The sequence below is a fragment of the Filicampus tigris genome, chromosome 19 (genome assembly GCF_054856515.1).
Source record: "Filicampus tigris isolate MCC_2025a chromosome 19, RoL_Ftig_1.0, whole genome shotgun sequence".
Lineage (NCBI taxonomy): Eukaryota > Metazoa > Chordata > Actinopteri > Syngnathiformes > Syngnathidae > Filicampus > Filicampus tigris.
The window spans coordinates 2,290,662-2,311,385 of NC_141235.1; the positions used below are offsets into that span (position 1 = coordinate 2,290,662).

General features: G+C 41.0%; 4 protein-coding genes across 4 annotated transcripts; 2 read left to right on the forward strand and 2 right to left on the reverse strand.

Moving 5' to 3' along the window:
• The first annotated feature begins 2,680 nt into the window (after positions 1-2,680).
• On the forward strand, positions 2,681-6,253 carry gch2 (GTP cyclohydrolase 2). Its single transcript, XM_086017324.1, has 6 exons — positions 2,681-3,229; positions 4,465-4,574; positions 4,689-4,744; positions 5,017-5,048; positions 5,121-5,205; positions 5,287-6,253. Exons 1-6 carry the CDS (start codon positions 2,917-2,919, stop codon positions 5,411-5,413), a joined length of 723 nt encoding a protein of 240 aa, XP_085873450.1. The 5' UTR covers positions 2,681-2,916; the 3' UTR covers positions 5,414-6,253.
• cript (cysteine-rich PDZ-binding protein) lies at positions 6,155-10,354 on the reverse strand. Its single transcript, XM_086017325.1, has 5 exons — positions 10,206-10,354; positions 9,962-10,027; positions 9,510-9,564; positions 8,823-8,926; positions 6,155-7,557 (listed from the first exon to the last, which is right to left on the reverse strand). Exons 1-5 carry the CDS (start codon positions 10,219-10,221, stop codon positions 7,493-7,495), a joined length of 306 nt encoding a protein of 101 aa, XP_085873451.1. The 5' UTR covers positions 10,222-10,354; the 3' UTR covers positions 6,155-7,492.
• A 501-nt stretch (positions 10,355-10,855) lies between these two features.
• Positions 10,856-12,653, forward strand: pigf (phosphatidylinositol glycan anchor biosynthesis, class F). Its single transcript, XM_086017326.1, has 5 exons — positions 10,856-11,232; positions 11,466-11,557; positions 11,630-11,746; positions 11,895-12,003; positions 12,388-12,653. The coding sequence occupies exons 1-5, from the start codon at positions 11,005-11,007 to the stop codon at positions 12,499-12,501; spliced, it is 660 nt and encodes a 219-aa protein (XP_085873452.1). The 5' UTR covers positions 10,856-11,004; the 3' UTR covers positions 12,502-12,653.
• A 3,717-nt stretch (positions 12,654-16,370) lies between these two features.
• Positions 16,371-19,741, reverse strand: cox7a2l (cytochrome c oxidase subunit 7A2 like). The gene is made up of 3 exons (XM_086017328.1): positions 19,563-19,741; positions 17,236-17,370; positions 16,371-17,028 (listed from the first exon to the last, which is right to left on the reverse strand). Exons 1-3 carry the CDS (start codon positions 19,632-19,634, stop codon positions 16,888-16,890), a joined length of 348 nt encoding a protein of 115 aa, XP_085873454.1. The 5' UTR covers positions 19,635-19,741; the 3' UTR covers positions 16,371-16,887.
• Positions 19,742-20,724: the final 983 nt, after the last annotated feature.

Here is a 20,724-nt window from a genome sequence, read left to right on the forward strand (position 1 = left end):
TTTCACCTTTTTGAACCCCTTGCATTTCACCTTTCTGAAGAAAAAAAAAGAACAACACAAAACCTACTATGTTTTCAAATTGGGAACGATCCACACAACAAAAGAGTGCATTGTGCAGAGCAGATCAAATAAAACGTGAAAAATCATCCATGTGGCCGTGGCCAATGCTTCAAGGTCAATATCATCATTGAAACAGTGGCGAGAATTGTTGGCTGTCTGATACAGTCAAGAGAAACAATGTACATTCATGACAGCGCTGCACACATCTTAATATTTGTGTCATGACTTTGTGGAGAAAAAAAAAAAATTCTTATCTTTTTCCTGGAAAAAGTGCAATGACAAATGTCATGAGGCACACAGCGTGTCAATCAAACGCATCCTCTGCTGGACATTGAGAAATGTCATCGGTGCGATGCACTGAGTTTTGCGTGACGGATCATGTGATGGGTGTCAGCATGGGCTTGATGACATAAAAATCCACATAAAAATCTCAATGGGCACATTTTTCTAGGAACAATTTTGAAAGAGCAAAGACAAAAGGATTTAGAATAGCGTGTTTTTTGGTTATTACATCATCATTTGTGGCTCTGTTGAGAAAATAATTCCAGGTTTGGAAAGCCCTCGCCAAGACCTTCGATTTGAGTTGTCACTCGACGAGCTTTGCAACGTGGGACACTGACATGTCTCTCTTCTCCAACACACCTGATTCAAATGATCGGGATTGTTCTCTGGCGTCTACAAAGCTTGCCAGTGAACTGATCATTTGATTTGGGTGTGCTGAAGGAGGGAGACATCTAAAACATGCACGATAGTGGCTCTCAAGGTCCTGTCTTGGGCACCCTTGATATAGCGGCTTTCAAATGTCAACTGTAGTTTGTGCCTGGTGATTCCAATCATTTCGTCATAGATGTACATTTTATTTCTGCTGATTACACACGTTTACAACCGTGGATACTTGAACAACAATAATATACTGTATCATCATATTGGGTGCCGTGTCTAATATTTCGACCTTCTCATGCAACTAAAAATGATTCGCTTTCAGTGCGGTATATTGACGAGCACAATGATAAACGTTGCAAAGCGCTGACAAAAGTATTATACCTACCAATAGACAACATGATTGATAAGGAAATTGGTCTAAAGTCAATGGAAATAAAATCCAATTGCCGTGTCATTACGCCATAAATATGAGCAAAGTTGGGCGAATCCACTAATTGCTCCTTCATAATCTTCATTGTGATCTTGACCCAGTGCGGTTTTATGGGCGCTCTTGTAACTTTGGGTTGAGGTCACCATCAAGTTCCTCATCTTAATCGGTGTGTAGTGTGTCCATTTTTTTAAAGTAACAAAAGCGCACAATTAAGTCAAGAAGGATGTCAAATGCAGAGAGGATAACTGGCATGAAGAACAGACTCTCCTTTCACTGGTCATGTTGGGTAACAAGGTCACGGGGAAAAGGCCCTAAGTTCATCACTATCTAAATCACTAAGTCCTTCCTGTGTAAAAATAAATAAATAAATAAAATAAATAAATTGGTGGTCATTTAAAAGAAAAGACGTTTATTGGTAGAATCAGCTGAAAACTATTGAATTGATAAGGGAATGTAGATGGTGCTTCCAGGAGAGTGAGGAACTAATGTGCAAAATTGGAAACCCCAGAGGCATGACATTGAATTTGAATTTCATTGTACAGTTATAATTTATTTGACCGTTTGTCGTAAAAGCGAGAGCATAGCTAAAATGGCTGCTTCAAGCCTTAATTGTAGACTTCCTATGTCTTTTCTGGTGTTGTTTCTTTTGTGGGTCTGCTGATGAAGAATATGTTTGCAACTGGAATGGGATCTGAATGTAAATCATACATTTTTGATGTACCATAAACATGTTCTGCAAATAATTTTCTATTAAGAAAAAAATAGGCATATCATACATTTTACTTTGCAGTGATGATTTATGGCAGGGGTGTCAAACTCATTTTTGGCACAGGCCACAACGTAGTTATGGTTTCCCTCGGAGGGCCGCTATGACTGTAAACCCATATAGTGTAAATGTATGATGCCCTTACCCTTATTACATATAAACAACTAAGTGATGGGTAACTAATTTAGATATCAGAAGCCAATAAATAAATGTTTGTTCAACATCTGTTCCATTTATTTTAGAGGAGGGATTGGTATCAAAAATTGCTTGCAATATCTCAGTATTGTCTCAGTGACAATTTGCTATAAACATTATGTAGACGCACATGATTTGTCTTTTTGTCTTTGCGGGCCACATAAAATGATGTCACGGGCCGCATCTGGCCCCCGGGCCTTGAGTTTGACATCTTATATGCTGTTCTGTAACATATTACTTTTTATTCAAAAATTGACATGTATGGTAGGATTTTCCTTTGCATTTGGAAAGCGTATATTTCCTATGTCCTATGATTAGTTTATACCATCTTTTCAAATGACATATGTCGATGACGTGTTCCAATTTCCTTATGTCAATGGACGCAAATTGTCTTGCCGTTTTAATTGTTTTCGTCAGTGTAAAGTACTTTGCGTTGCATTTTGAATGTATAATAAATGCTATATGAATATCATTTCATTTGATTTGCACGTTTCCACGTGAAGTCATGAGCTTCGAGCGTGCGCGTTCCTGGGAAGTAGTGAGCAAGACTAATCAATACAGATCGATGACGAGCATACACCCCGTGTCAAGTGATGGGGAAGGGAATGGGAGCAAATTGGGCACCGTGACGAATGCAGCTTGGGTTGGACGATTTGGGTGATGACGACGACGATGTGATGCGCCCGAGAAATCGGTTGCTTTAAAAAGGGATAAGCTGCTGGACGTGGACGAACAGCACAGCACCGAAAAGCAGCGCTCCATCATCGTCATCATCATCATCATCATCATCATCATCATCATCATGAACGGCCACTGCAACGGGAACGCGAGCGACGTCGCCGCGGAAGAGTTCCACTGCAATAACGGCTTCCCCGAGTTGAGCGCCAAGAAGGCGGCGGTGGCGGTGGCGGCGGCGGCGGCTCACCGCAAGCTCCACGAGGGCTCCCGCAAGGAGGCGGAGGACCAGTGCCGGCTGCCCGCCCTGCAGGCCGCCTACAGCAGCATCCTGCGGGATGTCGGCGAGGACGCCGACCGCCAAGGTCTGCTGCGCACGCCGCTGCGCGCCGCCAAGGCCATGCAGTTCTTCACCAAGGGCTACCACGAGACCGTGGACGGTGAGGACGCATTTCGCCTTGAGAGCATCTTTCAAATTCAACAGCAAGTTTTTATCGCATTCAAAGTCCTAATATTGCATTGCATCATTTCACATTCAAATCAACATGCTTGCATTATTTGCACATTTAGAATCAGTAAAATTGCATTATTCGGCCATTTAAAAAAAAATGATGTCGCATTAGTACTCCTTATATTGCACCATTTCACATTCGAGCTAACACTGCACTATTTTCCATTTAAGATGAACAATATTGTACTATGCATAATACTCCACTATTTACCATGAATCATGTGCCATTTGCCATTCAAACGAAATAATACTGTGAAGAACATTGCTCTGTGGCCCATTTAAGATCAGCCATATTACAAACTAAAACCTAACCAATTTTAAATACTTGCAATTTAAGATTAATTATATTGCATTGTTTCTAATTAAATATCAACCATGTTGCACCATTCCCCAATTGAACGGAACTGCAGTATTGTTGCAATTATGCAACACTATTTCCCATTCAAGGGGAAAAATTATATTGCACTCATTCACATTTGAGCTCAGTATCGCAGGCTATAAGCTGTGTAATAATATATTGTCATAAACCAGAGTTGATCAGCATCCCTGGTGAACATGATATATTGTTCTTCAATGTTTTATGCTTTTGGCAAGTTATTACTGCTTCTGATGATTAAACAAGGGCAAAGTTTCATATACTGCTGAATTGAGTTTTTCATGTATTGAATATTGGTGGCTTTTAATGGCCTCGTGATTAGGGATGGCAATGGAAATCCGGGTCGCTTCGAGAACCAGTTTCCAGCAATTGGATTCCTCGGAATCATGAGGGTTCTGCTTACCCTAACCCTTTGTGCATCACTCTCCAGAAATGACCAATCAACCCACGCTTAATCCAACTGTTCAATTGGAATTGATCAATTCTAACCAATTCTCCTCCCGAGTCGTGAAACTGAAGGCCCAGGTAACAAATCTCGTACCATTTGGATTATTTCGTTCCCCCACCCGAGGATGAATTATTATCATTATTAATATTAATTAATACGGAATCTGATCGCTAATGGAATCGCAATTGCAAAATTCTTCAATTTCCATCCCTATTCATGATAGTGGCTGGTGAAGGCCAAGGTACGAAATGCGCAGCCCGCCACCGAGTTAAGCGATTCCCACAGGCTAGGGTTCTTCAACTGAACTGAATGGTAACGGCTATTGTTGATGTCTCGCCAGGCGTGCTGAACGACGCCATCTTCGACGAGGACCACGACGAGATGGTGATCGTGAAGGGCATCGACATGTTCTCCCTGTGCGAGCATCATCTGGTGCCCTTTTTTGGCCAAGTGTGTTCACTCGGGACTCAGACATCAGGCGCCGTCTTGTATTTGTTTGGTTCCGCCTTGGAAGTCAGCTGACACTGTACGATTTTTTTTTTTTTCCTGTCTTTGTCTGTGTAGGTCCACATCGGGTATATTCCCAACAAGAAAGTGGTGGGGCTGAGCAAACTGGCGAGGTGATTAAAAAACACAAACACTGTGCTTGGGCGCTGGCCGCGTTAGTGTCGGCTCGGCGCGTTATTTCACCGAATTGACTTACGGGGTTTAAGAGTCTAAATTGTAAACTGCCGTCAGAACGTTCCTCCGTGGGAACCAGCGCTTGTCATCACAGCCGAATTCGGACAGGAAGAAGTCACGAGACCAAAAGAAAAGCATCTGAGAGAGACGAAAGCACGCAAAACATTTGCCGACTTTGATTGTGATGAGTAAAAAGCTCTTTTCTTTGCAGGATTGTGGAGGTCTACAGTCGAAGGCTTCAAGGTGAGACACAATAGCGTACAGTCATCATGTTTTGCACGACCTCGCCTATATTTTTGTCTTTTTTTTTCTCAGTTCAAGAGCGTCTCACCAAGCAGATTGCCATCGGGTTAGCCGAGGCCCTGCAACCCAAAGGCGTCGCCGTGGTGATTGAGGCGGCGTAAGTCCACAGCCACAGACATACATATATACAAATCCACGCATACATCGCGTTTCAACGGCCGCCTGTTTTTACGCGCAGGCACATGTGCATGGTGATGCGTGGCGTGCAGAAGATGAACAGCCGCACGGTGACCAGCTCCATGTTGGGTGTCTACCTCGAAGACCCCAAAACCAGGGAGGAGTTCCTGTCCCTCACCCAGCACTGAGAGGACGCAAAGGCAGAGCCATATACAAACAAAAAAACACACACACACACCAAAGCTTGAACAATTTCAACGCCGCAGCCTTGATGATTTGTAACATCACTGTGATTCCACTGTGCCTTTTTTTCCTCCACTAAAATATTGAATATTTCGATTTTTAAGTATGCAAGTATGTAAGATTATTCAAATGATTATATGTATTGATTATCGTACGTGCAATTCCTTTATTGACTTTTACTACACTGATGGGAATTTCATTGGTGCTTGTGCCAAGTGGTGCTGTTTAAAGAGGAAGTCAACCCCAAACATATTTTTTTTCAAGAATATGTTCTCTGCAAGTCCACTAGTTGAAACAAGATTCTGATAAACATTGCGTTTGTGGAATAAGAGTTAATCCACTCATTTTTAGCCATCTCTGGGGGTGGCCATTTTGTCACTTCTGACCACTGAAAATGACATCACAACTACCCAGGACCCTGGTAAAAAGGGATAGATTATGCTGCTTTAACTCATATTCCACAAAGGCAATATTCATCAGAATGCAGTGTTTAAATTAGTGGGCCTGCTGGGAACATATTCTTGAAAAAAATATGTTTTATATAAATACGCTTTAAGCCTTTTCTCGCTTCATCATGATAGTAATTCCATGACTAGTAATCCACGCCTTTGTAATATAAAGCTTTTGAAAGATATAAACTGTCATTTCTGTGTGAGTAAGAAGAAAGAAGACGAGAGCTGCACGTATTAGACGAGTCTTGCTTTTTTTTAATATATATATATATCTGTAGCCTGTATTTTGATGATTATTTACCCAAACAAAAAGAATAAAAACATTTTCCAGAATCCACCAGTCTTCTTTGTGGAACCGTCTTATCCTGTGCAACTTAGAAATCACATGGAAATGCATATTCACACTTTTTTTTCCGACAGTGCTTTGTATGAAATAACTACTTGATACTCTTAGATACTCAGTTGAGTAACTATTTGAGGGCCACTATTTGAGTGCAGTTTTTTTTAAGCCAATTACGGTAAATATCTATTTAAAGCATGAAATATGTCAATGTAAACACACATATTATTAATTGTAAAACTGATAATCATGAAATACAGTACATAATTACGCTAAACTCATTTATTGTACTTCTTTACCCAATTTAATAGAATTTTTTTTCCCTTTTTTATTTGGCAAATGCATATTTGTAATCATAGAATACATTGTAATTTAATGGCATTGTATTATAAATTATTCAAGATTTGTACCCAAAAGATTTTATGACCATATTTGTTATGTAATGGCATTTAAAATGTTTGTTTACTTTTTAAATGTATTTAATGACAGTTGTATTTACATTAATGCAAATATAGATTTCATAAATTACTCGGTTGTTCATTTATTGTCATATTGTGAAAGAAGTTTCATTTGCGATTAATGCCATTACAAAGTCGTTAAAGGATTAAAAAAAAGGTATTCAATGACATTTGCATTAACTTATGGCAATTTATATTTATTGAATGAATTATTACACTAAATTGTGTGTCTTGATTTAATGGCATTTTAATTTAATGACCTATTTGTTTATTGAATGGTGTGTTATTGAAATAAGTGAAATAGGGTGCCATTTTTGTTTTGACTGAAGATTTTACTCCAAAATATAAATCATCATCATACACAAACAAAAAATAATATCATGAAAAGAAGAAGAAAAAATACAACCAAATTGTAACACTTAAACACACTGCTTGTGAGGGAAGTGGATGTTTTTTTGTCAGGGTTCGTTTAATGTCCCAAACGGTCGCAAAGACGTTCGCCAACAGTTTTGATGGTCGCCAACAGTTTTTCTTGTCGCAAGGATGTTCAAAATTTCTAGGATGTGGGTGAACATCTGGCAAATGTCTTTGCAACCGTTTTCAACCTTGAACGAACCTGACGAAAAATCACCATTCGCTACCTTCGAAAACCTTTGCGGTCTTAAATAGATTTCGGTATTATATCTGACACTCTAAATTTGATTAAAGTGTTAAGAGTGAGGCTTCAGGGGACCTTGTAGGGACCAGATGACAGACGTATGACATGCAGCACGATCACACCGACGTCTGCTTGTAGTTGGTGGTATCGAGGACCTTCTTCCCGCACATGGCGCAGATTCCTGAGGAGATCAAGAAGGGGAGCATGTGAGCCTGGCACATACAGGAGAAATGTCAAACATGGGTGTTGTTTCATAAAATAAGTCTTTCAAGATTACAGTGGGGATAATGCAGGATTTGTTAAGAGGCGTAATTTATACTGCACGCAGTGTGACTGCAGTATCAGTTGACAGCATGTGTTCTCCAATTTGGATTGCCGCCATGCTAAGTGCAACGTGCATGTTAGACATGACACACTAAACATGTTTTTGTCGTGAAGTTGCGTCAATTGTCAGGAAAATGGCAGTAAAAGTCCTAATACGATGAAAGGTACGTCAAATTGGAAGGAAAACACAAATCAGCATGGTCTTGCGGCCGTGCAACAATTCTGCTCCGGACACTCAATTCATAGCGTTGCACCAAGGATACGTGCATAAATCTCAGTTATTTGAGTCATGTGAAAGGGAAAAAAGTCCTAATTATTTAAAAAATACAACAAACACACAAAAATAATTGCATGGTCTTATGGCCGTCCAGCATGTTTGCACCAGCCATACTGTTCGTGCCGGTGCGAACGCTTCACTCTTACCTTTTATTAAATCATTTTCCAGCGAAAAGGACTGTTATATTTCATATTTCATATTTAGTTTTTTTTTTTTTTATAAACAAAACATTAGCATGATCTTATGGCTATGCAGCAACATGAAAATCTTAAGAAATGTCTAAACTACAGACCTCAAAACCACATTTCCTTTTCAGAAAGGTTTTTCCAATATTCGTTTTTTAAAAGGAACATCTCGTAAATTTAGCGCAATCCATTTAGCTTCAGTTGTGTCGGGACATTATTTAGCAATCAGTTTCACGCTACAAATCAATCCAATCATTCCGCAACAACAAGGACCATTGTGCGTCCCACTGAATTGACCCTTTGCCAATTTTTGAAATGACATTTTTATTCATTCGTTAGCATTTTTTTTTTTTAACTGCCTTTTATTTATATAGAGCGTGTTGGTAAGTCCCACAAATAAAAACATAATTTCAAGACATGACTAATGGACAGTTAGCTCCGCTTAATTGACACAAGGCATTTATTATGACCATCCCTACAGTTAACATTACGATTTTTTTCACGAGAACAAAGGGAAAATGTTGTTTTGTATTCAAACCAAATTTGTGGTTGAGAGTGCGCCAAAACAATTAAGACCAAGAACTATTCTCCCACAGGTGAAAAAGAATGGCTGCAGTCCAACAAAACTTCTGCAGTCCGGTGGTGACACACAGTACCAACCTTTCTTGTAAGCGCAGCCTTGGCAGTAGTGCGAGCCCGACTGATGGACGGAGCTCTTGCAGATGCGACATGTGGCGAAGCCCGTCTTGCTGTATGGGTCGAACCTGAAACGGGGTTTGAGGGCATTGGGAGTCACGGTGAGTAATCGTGTGTTTATCAGCATTTGAGTAGGGATGTTAAACCGTCTGTTTTTGTATTGGTACTGCTGGTTGAAAATGCAAAATTCATGGTTATTCTAATAACTCGATTAATCAACAGGGTAATCACTTCCAGAAATATTCGATAGTTGCAGCCTCAGTAGCAACAGTGCTGAACTTCCTACATTTACTGAGAACCCGTTTCATTCACATTCCAGAGAAACACGCAAAAGGTGAAAATCTGTGAAATAGAGAAACCATTAAACAAAAATTACATTTCTGATGTAGTTTTTGTTTTCCCACAATCTTTTCACTTGCTTAAACATGCTTTTCAAACACACAGTAATCTTATTTGAACACAAAAAAATGCAAGCATAAAATGTACACAAAGCACAATTCAGCAGTGTCTGTGCCTTTTAGAGTCGGCGCCTGGTGGGTGGTGTGTGATATTGCAGAATCTGTGTGAGAGTCTCTGGGCGTAAGACTCGTTCGCAACGGTTACGGGGGCTCTGCGTTCCTAAAGATACGGCGTTGGCTACCACATGCTCACCTGGCTTTCTTTGAAGTCAGCAGCTTGTTTTCGTTGCGCTTGCGGCCGCCGCTCTCTGGAACGAAAATGGAAAACATTTCATGCCACATTGCAGTGAACCCTTACTAATAGCAAAAATATGCAAGTATTTGACAGGCGCCTAAAAATGATGGTAATTGCTTGTAGATACCACAAGATGGTGACAAAAACACCTTTTGTATTAAACAAGCCTAAGGCCTGATTAAATTCACCTAGATATCCACTCATTTCAACACATCATGATGCCTACATAAATTGGGAGCATCTGTGTGGAAACTTAAGTGACGTGCATTTTGTAATCATAGAATACAAAATTCATGCATGCGGTAACAATTCATCAATATTCTGGGCCCTCTTCAAACATTCGGATTACCAAAATATGGATTACTAAAAATCTCCAGACATTTTATCTGAATGTGTAAACTACATTTTACCTATTGTATTCCGTGCTCCGTCCTTCCAAGTGTCAGGAGTGATGACTCTACCGAGCTTCTTCTCGCCTATGACAAATACAGCAAGTGAGACGCGCTGATATTATATAGAGTTAAATAGTGACTTTAGTACCTAAAACAGCGACATTTTGTGCTAGCAGACATGTTAGCTGTGCTAGTTTACGAGGATGTGCGTCGTTCGGCAGAACAAACATTTAGCTCACATTGTCCTTTACCGTGAACTTACACTTTTCACAGACCATATTTCCGTCGTATTTCTGGCGGTGTTTGCTTCAAAGTGATGAAAATAAAACACTAGCTCAAGGCCAAGTCTTTAACGACGCTAGCTAGCTAAAAGTGTTATGTTTGTAAACTTCCGGTTATTGATGACGTACGTTCATCGGATCGTTGAAATCTCGCGAGATTTGGAAATGTGATTGGTTGCCGGCTGTATTTTTCAATTCTAACCATGAAAGCAGTTAATTGTAGTTTAAAGGTAACTTGTGCTTCGTAGCTTTTGTAATTACTTCAATAATTATTTTCACTAATAGACGCACAATATAGCATTTCAGCAGTATAGTCGTAAACTACCGGTTCTTGTTGACGTTATTCATGTGATTGGTCAATGTCGCTGGATTATGAAACCTGATTGGCTGACAGCTCTGTCCATTTATACCATTTTCATTTCGGTTGTAAACCTCCTTTTTTTCGTAGTTTTTAGAAATGAATTCAATAATGATTTCTTTAAATATATAACAAACACAACATAAATGCCATTAAAATGTTAGCATATCATTTACATGGTGGAGAAGACGAAAAGAAAAAGATAGAGAGCGGTGGACATAAACTTTCAGTTCTTGATGATGTCTACTCATCAGATTGGTCAAACGTCGCGAGATTCTGAACTGTGATTGGCTGGTGGAAGTATGCGCAACTCCATATTTACGGAAGTAATGCACAACTATAGATGAACGTTTCTCCTGCGCTCAGCCCCGCTTTATTCTCACTTTTAAGATCTTAGTAAGACTTTTGTGTCGTCAAGCGCCATGTGGGACCACGAGATCCGAGCCATGGCGAGCACCCACGCCATCATCGCCGCCTCGATGCTCATGGCCACCGTCGTCCCGGCAGCGCTTGTCCCGGGCTTCTCAGTGTACGGCACCCACCTGCTGTGGATCTACTCGGTGTCCGGGGCCGTCGCCGCAGTCAGCGTCCCCATCTTCTGGCTGCTCGGCATCTCGCCGCCGACCAGGAAGCACACGCTGGGATACAAGGTTAGCGAACACACGGGTGTTTTTTTATGGGGGGCAGAATAACGGGTGTGGAATGCTTTCATCAAAACACTCAAAGACATGGTGGAATTGGAATCAGTCAATTAGGGGCAGATCTTCTCATGCGGTCCAGCAGCCCCGCATACTGCTGGACCCTGCTTTGGTCAGACCGATATCCAATGAAAAATATTATTAGAAAATCGAAAATAAATAAATGATTTCCATTCTTTGTGCAGCTGTCTAGGTTGTTTCGTTCCTGTTTGTACTTCTTTCTGTCCTGCTTGTTCTTCCACACCGTGGTGGTTCTCTACGGAGCTCCGCTGATCGAGTGAGTGGCTAAAGAAAACCCCACGTTGATATTAAATTTCTTCATACGTGACACAAAATGTCCACCTTCCAGCTCGGCTTTGGAGACATTCTCTCTAGCCGTATTGTTGTCCTCTCTCACCACGCTTCGGTGTCTCTGCGTGCTCGGACCAAACGTCCAGGCTTGGATCCGGGTCTTCAGTCGTCACGGGTAATGAGTTTTGTTGTTATTATGGGAAAAAATATTTCAATTGACTTTGAAGTAATGGTGTCCAGTATATGGACCCCTTTGTTTAAAAAAAAAAAAAAAAAAAAAAAAAAAAAAAAAAAGGAACAAAATGTCTGCCTTTGCTTCGCAGGGCAATGTCTGTTTGGGACACTTGCCTCCAGATCACGGTAGCCTTCACAGTGTTGGGTGCCTGGATGGGAGCCTTCCCGATACCTCTGGACTGGAACAGGCCTTGGCAGGTTAGCACTTACGGGACAACCCTTCATCTAGTCACACCTCAAATTAATTAAAAGGTCTCGATGAGAGCTTTCCGGATCACATCTGACTTTGTCAGTATACCGTCCTGTGATGGTGTAATGGAAAATGTTTTTTTCTCCTCACAAATCAGCTCCAGAATAGCAGTAACAAGGTCAAAAAACAAATTGCAAAAAAAACAAAAACATCAAGTCACATCAAACTCCCCAATATGGCCGGCAAACTTAATTTAATATTTACCTTAAGAAGGTTGCCTACTGTTAAAGTTTACCAGTAATAAGGTTAGAAAAAACGTGGGGTGACGTATTGACCAAAAAAACTGTCCTCCCTTCCTAGCTACCTAAATAATTTCAGTTTTTTTTTTCCAGGTTTGGCCTATATCCTGCAGCCTGGGCGCCATGTTGGGCTACTTGTCGGGCCTGGTGGCAGCGCCGATGTGGATTCACTACCATCGCAAGCAGCTCACCTACAAGTGTAAATGATGGACCAGCCTCATTGTCCATGTGCAGTTGTTGTATTCCTTTCACTTTTTCCTGCTATTTATTTAGACTCCTGACACATTGACGACGGCAGTGTAATATGAGCCACCTTGTTTTGTACTGTCATTTTTACATGAATAAAAAGCATTGCTTTAGTTGTTGTAGACAAACAATTTCAAAGTCACAGATGCTACAGTATTTTAAAATGCGACGATGGCGACCCAAAGTGGACAAAAGTAATACTTCCACCTCACGTTGCATATTTTGTATTTGTACTATGCAGAGCTTTGACATATACATACATAATTAAATAAATGTGTTTTTTACTCAGGATTTTTAGCGCGTGCTTCGGAAATGTAACCGCTGCAATAACTGAGGGATTACTGTAATTGTAATTCACAAACATTGTGCTGTTTTAAAATTAACTTCGCTTTAATATGGAAAAAATAATTCAAATAAAATCCATTGCACAATAAAATTTACCTCGATGTATATTTAAAAACAGACATTACCTACAATACAAATGTAAAAGATTCAATACCACTGAATTGTACTAAGGCAGTGAGGTTTTTTTCATGTACCGCTAGAGGGAGCCCGGATGCCACTAAATAGTTCAGTCATCCTGTGAGGAAAATTACGTCACAATAGCAATATTTCCAGAAAAACAGCATTGAGGAAGAATTAATTTAAAATAAAAAACAGATGAAAAAGAAAACATTCCGATGTTGCACGTTGGTATATGGTAAGCAATAAATAGTGTAATTATGCTAAAGTAATATAATATTTCTACAATGCGAGTAAAGTGGCACTGGCTTTAGTATTACTGAAGGAATTGCAACACAAACATTGTCACTGTGGCATACACATGCACATATTCTGCGCCTTCTTAGCACCTGAAGGTGCAGTGATGAATGTTGTTCTTTTTATAAAGCGCCATTAATCTCCCCTACTCTTCCTTGGGCCACCATGGTGGCTTTTCTTTTTTTGGGAAACGTTCATTTCAAACTCTTAACACAGATTTGAAACCCTACTTTAAAACCCTAACTTTAAATTCGAATTATGACTTGAAATCCTAACACGGGTTTGCAGCTGTAATTTGACGCCCCAACACCGGCTTGAACCCTTACTTTAAAAAGATGTGCCCGAGTCATATGCGTGATGGCCTTTTGTGGTTTTATTTTTCCTTCCACTTGTGAACATCTGTCTGTTTCGCCCCATGTTTGAACCGTGCTACGCAGACAGGCAAGATAATTCAAAATGTCCATGTAATCAGTCCACTTTGGCCATACCTCACCAATTCTAACCTGATCTCATGCCGTTTGCTCCATCAAGTGTATTTTTAGGAGTGTGAGTACACGGGCGGATGTCACATCATAAAGGTGTTAGCATCATGGCTGATGGATTTGTGGACAGGCGTCTCCGGTGCCTCGTAGCATGCGCGAGAGCGTTATTTATTCATTATGTTCCAGGGGCAAGCAGAGGTGATTTGTCACTCCTTAGCGTCGCGGTTTCCAGCGTCAAGGCTGGCTGGAGTGAGTGGCCTTGATTTCTGCACAGACCTAATTTTTCTTCTCCTAATACATCTATACCAAAAACGAGTCCACAGACATTTTACGGTCCTTCCCCGGGAATGGTTTGAAAAATCACCCCCCCAGATTCAGTTTTACTTGGCAACACGAAATCTGATAGTCAAGAGTAGACCGGCCCACAAAAAAGTCTCAAGAAGCCACGCTAAAAAGAAGTCTGCCATTTTGGTTAAAACTGACATTTTGGGGTTATTATGGCCATTTCCAGATCCAGCCCCAGTAGCCAGTTTCACTTAGCAACATGGAATTTGTTCTATCAAGAGGAGACCCACAAAAAAGTCTCAAGAAGCCATGCCTGAAAAAAGACAGGAAGTCTGCCATTTTGTTTTAAAGCGGACATTTTACGGCAATTTTTCCCAATTGTTGGTCTTCAAAGACAAACTCAAAACAAAATATTCTTTGAATTGAATTGTCAAGGGGTACACTTTGCGGAACACTCCATCCTAGAGACCCTCCATCATCTTGATTATCCCTCTTGCATCACCACAGCCCACTTGAGCAGTCTTGTTTTGTGGCAACAATGGCTCGCTTTGTCGTCGCTCGAAAGGAGAGCTGCATGACAACATGTTTGCCGAGCGGTAATCCGACACTCCAACTGTTAATGAAGCATGGGGAGTGCGCGCAGGAAGCAAGGGGGGGGGGGGGGGGTTGGGGGGTACGAGAGCAGGGTGTGAGTGGAGGGAGTGCGAGATGACGGCTTTGTAAAATGGAGGATGGGTGAGACTGATCAGAAGAAAACAAATGGGAAGTGTAACCTTGCTCGGCCTCTTCTCGCTCACTTCCTGTCCTGGCGTGGCTTCTTGTTTCGACCTGCTGTCTGCACAAACAGGTTGGATTTAAATGTGAAGACGAGGCCTTTGTTGAGGACGGTGGTAGCTTGACTTAACAGGTGCCCCAAAATACAGGTCTTCCCAGGTACAAATCGTTGCTTGGTGGACTTTGTGTTGTGCGTAAAGCACTTTTACTGCTTGAGTGGAGAAAAAAATGTGCACAAATAAGGTGGAACTTCAAATGATCATGAACTGCGTCATGTTTTCACACTCCATTTATACTGCGCATATACATACTCTAAGTGTGAGGTGCCTAAACCTTTGAGGCTCCATGTTGGCATTTCTCTTCTTCATAATTGAGTCGAGGTTTGCTGCCTCGTATTTTCTACTCAAAAGCTGTGCTGATCTCAAATGTGACGCACCGTCGCCATCTACTGGGATCTGTTAGTCAGTAGTTTACAACCCTAATAATAATTGTTCAACAACACATGCCAGTGATGTATTGTGACAGGCAGGAAAATCAATTGCTCTTCCACTGGATGGCAGACGGCATATAATCTACCTGGGTATCCACTTTTTCTGCCATTTTTGTCTCGTGGTTTGGCATGAGCTTTGTTTTCAATATGTAAAATATGTGCCTAGGCTCAAAGTTTGGGAAACGCTGGTTGCGGTCCTGTGTATTGATTAGGTGGACCTAAATGTTACAGTCAGTCAGTCAATGTTTACAGGTAGACGTTAGTTTCGCTTCTGCGAGGAACGCAGGGACACGAAACATGCTTCGACCAAACTTGACCTTTGCCCGCCTTCGTGTTGTTTGTCTATATGAACTCAATTTCTATTGCAGCACATCTTCTCTTACCTTAGGCTTGTGTACAACTAATAAAGCACAATGAATAAGATGCAAGTTGGGTCACATCCTGCTTTACTTTCAGCTAGCTGGCGTCGAATCAAATCTATTCACCAGTGGCGGAAATGACAAAGTAAATAAACACAAAGTGACATTTGCTACGTGAGCCCAGCAGGCGGTATTTACCGAGGAATAAGCTGCTAAATTCAGCAAAGACCACCTGTTGTTCTAAAGCTGCGTCACATGACCTCAGCAGAAGATCAATACAAACACATCATGGCCGAGTGCTTGCTTTAAACTTGTCAATGAGAGAGAGAGAGAGACAGAGGAAAAGTAAGAGACCCATTTGGGATTTATAAAAAAAAAAATAATAATAATTTGCATCCAGCACCAATGCGTCCAATTGATCATGACAGAATATGTGATGATCAATTAAGAAGCTATGCAGTGAAATGCACATCGTCTAGCATTTTGGTTTAAAGGTGCCATTTTTGGGAATTCCACAACTGAACCGAGGCCACTTTGGGAGTTTACCCAATTGCCACCAAATATGAAACTGTTGGATTATGTTTGTAAACAATCAGCTCCAGGGTACTTCCAGGTGCCAGAATAGAGACTGATCACCAACCGCTAACTTCAACTGAAAACAATGACAAAAACGTTTTGCCATTACACCAGCAGATATACCCCAAAAGGTTTATTGTGATAACATTTATTCAATTAAATATCTTTTTTTTTGTACAAAAGAAAATGTGACACAGTTTTTTTTGTGCAAGATGGATTGTTATTTTTGATATTTCAAAGCGGTATCACAGACACGAAAATGGAGGCTCATTGCTGGGTTGACATGTCGAGCAGTCACAGGTTGGAGTTCATCTCTTTGTGTGTGTAGGTGTGTGTGTATATATATATATATATATATATATATATATATATATATATTTATTTATATATATATTTGTGTGTGTGTGCGCGTGTGTCACAAGCCGTGTATCCACCAAGCGGTGCCGTTCGCCGCTTTGGTACGATTCAATTTTTGGCAGCCTTTGAGTGACAAGAACTTCGGCCTTTGTTGTCGTTTCGAGCGAGCCGGTGGTCATACTATTCTAAACCGCGCCGAACCGAGCCGCTTGGTGGAAAACGCGGCGAAAAAGTGTCAAGTGAGGATCAGGTTGGGTGGCGGCGGTCACTTGTTTCTGGGCTGAGCGGCAATGTAGAGCGCCACCAGGCAGTAGAGAGCGCCTCCTACGGTCAGGGCCATGGTGGTGCGGTACAGCAGCCGGTCGGGTACGCCGCGCTTCAGGTGAACGGGGATGCCGTCCGATGTCTAAAATATACCATGGAAAAAAAGCACAAAGTTTCTTGGCTCGAATGAAGAAAGTTGCTGCAGTTGGAGTGAAACATCGATAGTCTAATTACTCTTGCGTTATTGATTGCGCCGTTCCCCCGGGTGGTGCGCTTGTGATTGATTCGCCAGCGCCAAATTGAAGGGAAAACTGTGCTAAAACGTGTTGCTTTTTGAAAACATGGTTACCTGGAATATCCTCTGAAAGTCGGGCACCTTGTTGGTCCCCAAGTACTCCACCACGGGTCCTGCTTCTGACACCACTTTGGTGGGCGTGGCAAAGATCATGGTTGATGATTCTGCCGGTGCAATTGGCTTCAAACCCTGCACGATGAATGGACAACCCGTAAGTCACAATGTCTACAAGGCCCTTTAATCAAGGGTTCTCACTGTGTGCGCGCGTTGTGTGTTCACCCACTCACAGTTGAAACTGTATTCAGCTTCAAAGAGCATCTTAAGCGGTAAACACAGTATTCTGATTAATATTGCGCTTGTGAAAAAAAGAATTAAGCTGATGAATCCATTCTTTTTCATCCTTCTCTGTGGGCTGCTATTTGGGTCTTATATCGTCAGCTGCTGTCGAGGAAAGTTGAGGTCAAACTGCCCTCGGGCTCGCATTGCAAAGATCACGGCTCAGCTAGGTTTGGTCTTGTGACGTTGGTGCAGGTACAACCTGCATTTATTAGCCTTTGGGACCAAGCTCACCGAAGTGCACATTGAAGTACTATGTTTGAAGCCCACAAATCTGCGGATTGACTTCAAACGCCCCATTCTGCTTTGCCATCTTCCACACTCGACAGCCGGCTGTGAAAAAGTAAATGAGAAAGGAGCTAAAAAAGACTTTTTAAAGCAAATTACTTTGAAATTGAAGCGAATCTCCCAGGCCGGGGGAGGTGACCTGATTACGTATGTGTGTGTGTAAACAGATGGCATGTGAGCAGGGGAATTAAATGTGGCCTAATATAAACATGTAAGGCTGATGAAAGATGATTTAAAATTGGCCTTTCGGGTGGTGGGGTGGGTGTTTACTTACAAAAATTGGGCTACCGGCAGCACATCTGTTTTATATTTATAGCAATAAACTAGACAAACATATGAGCATCCACCTTGTTACGATGGAATTTAGACCACACGGTATAAGAGTGTTTCTAGCCAAACGCAAGCATGTGTGTTCCAGAAATAATGAAGTCGTCACATGACCTGTTAGCAAAGGTGATAATCACCGGGTGTGCGAGGGTGCTAAGATGCAACAACTTCACAGACGTCACGACGTGCAGACTTCCAGCTAGCCTGCGGAAACGGGATCCACCATTTCCCACCTCAGTTTCCAGTAACCTTTGACTCTTGGGTAACTAAAAGGTTTAAAAGGTTCCTGGAACTCTCGAAAGTTTGACCAGGCGAGCAGACTCTTCTTCTGGTCTTTATCCCATTCATTAACCATATAAAAAACTATTTAGCATTATTCAACAGAATAACATACACGTGATGTGCAGTTATTACTTTTGACCTATCTGGGATGCCTTCCTCACACTCTACTGTAGTATCTGTGACTTTGAGTGTGTATGACTTTAAAAGGCAGGGCCTGGCGAGTGATGTGGGTGTCAAAAAATGAGAGTGTAGAGTTAGGGTTGTTAATTGGTTAGCCTGTTAGTGTGAGTTGTGGCCACGGGCAGCTCGTGTATAAATATGATTTTTATGTGTTTGTTTTCCTACGTGTGTACAATAATATGATTGAAAGTGTATCAGCAGCTGTGTTTTTCCTTGACCACTTGTGGACTTGACAATACAAAAAGTGACTTTTCATAAGGACAGTTTGCATATAATTTCCCAAAGCCACGGTAGCCCCCAAAATTACCCAAAGAGTCAGGGTACACTACAGATAATTAGATTTAACATTGCATCAGGATGAACTCTTCATTTGGCATTTTTCCTTGGCACAAGTCCCTTGTGGCATTCATGTTCAAATTCCAATTTCCATGTAATATGCCAAATGATATCGCTAAATTGAGCACCACCACCACCCATGTAATAATGGGTAAGCCAAACAGGAGGCTTTATCAAAAGGTCACATATGACAGGGCACATCTGGTAGGTATTGAATTTGAACTCACACAAAAGCCATTTGGTGAGCGATAACCTTTACAAACAAAAGGTGGACAGGAAATGTTAAATGGAAGGATTTGTCACAACAAAAATTCCGAGGAGAGAGCAACTTGCTTGCAATGTTTTCGAGTAACTAATTATGCTACAAGAATAAAAATGTTAAAACCCGAAAGAGGGGGATGGAGTAAGCATATCGCCAAGGGGTGAAAATGAAGCTGATTGTGCTATTTCAATATAATTAATCGTATATGGGAATTTAAAAGATATATATACAAATTTAAAATGTTACACAGTGTGGTTTGTCGACAGTTATATTTTACGCAGGCAAAAACGCAAGCGAGCACGACGCCATGAAGGTCACCGCCGACCGTGACCGTCCTTCGTTTAAGTTATGCGCCGACTTCAGAACTCACCTGGGGGGCGTAGGCCGTCGACGAAGAAGACCCAGCCAGCTTCTGTGTGATACCGCTGAATTTGTAATACATTTTTGTTCGTGGGAGAATGACGCGGGGACAAGCTAGTCACAACAGAACCAACCGGCGAAAAGGGCTTCCTGGTTCGGGCGTCGAGGGAAAGTGACGTCATGGTCAGATGGCTCCGCCCTGCCTCTCTCATTGGAGGGTCGAGAGAGAGTCGCCGGCACAAATTTTCTTTTATCAAAAACCCAAAAAACAAATCCCAAAAAAATTAGGAGTAGCTGTGTTGTACAGTAAAACACAAATAAATTATTACTAGCGGAGTTATTTGCCTATTAATAGACTCCTAAAAAATGTATCTCTTATCGAAATTGAAATACAGTACACTCCAGTCAAAAATATGAATGTACGGAAGCCCAATCAATTTCACTTTGCTTTCATGCGTTTCCCTTATTTTATTGTAATAGTGTCATAAAAAATACTAGATAAAATATAAAATGAAATAAAAAAACAGAAGGGAAAAAAAAGTGAGGAATTGAATAGTGTCTTGAGATTGACTAAATTGATTTATATCTGCCATTAAAGCACAGATTTGACTTAAATATAACATAAAGGCAACGCATTGTACTTAAAGCATCTCGATAACAACCCCAAAGCTATTACTTATGAAATAAACACATTTAGATTTACATTTAAAACAAATCTCAATATTACTGTAATAATAAGAAAGTGAATGACCTGTGCAGACTCAATATTTATACAATAACATGACAAAAACTATAAAACACAATACAAAATACTCACCAGAGATGACAATTGTTAGATGTGTTAATATGCCTAGAATGATTGTTTTGCTTGGTGAAGTTGGCTGCAACAAGTTTTGCTCTGACCTACCAATTATAGTGTAGTAAAATGCTGTCATAGAGTGCCAATGCTCTGGCTCTGTTGGACAAACCTGAAATGTGGTTGGTTAAAGAAACAGTGCTACTGCTAATATAATTGAAGTTACATCGGTTAGCTCTGCTGATTCTGAAGGCCCAGAGCAAATTAGATTGACATGGCAACGCGCATAGGCTGGAATTTGATTGGACGAAAAATCTAACACCTTCATACACTGGAAGCAGCCAAGAGAAATGCTCCAAAATGAAGATAACAGACA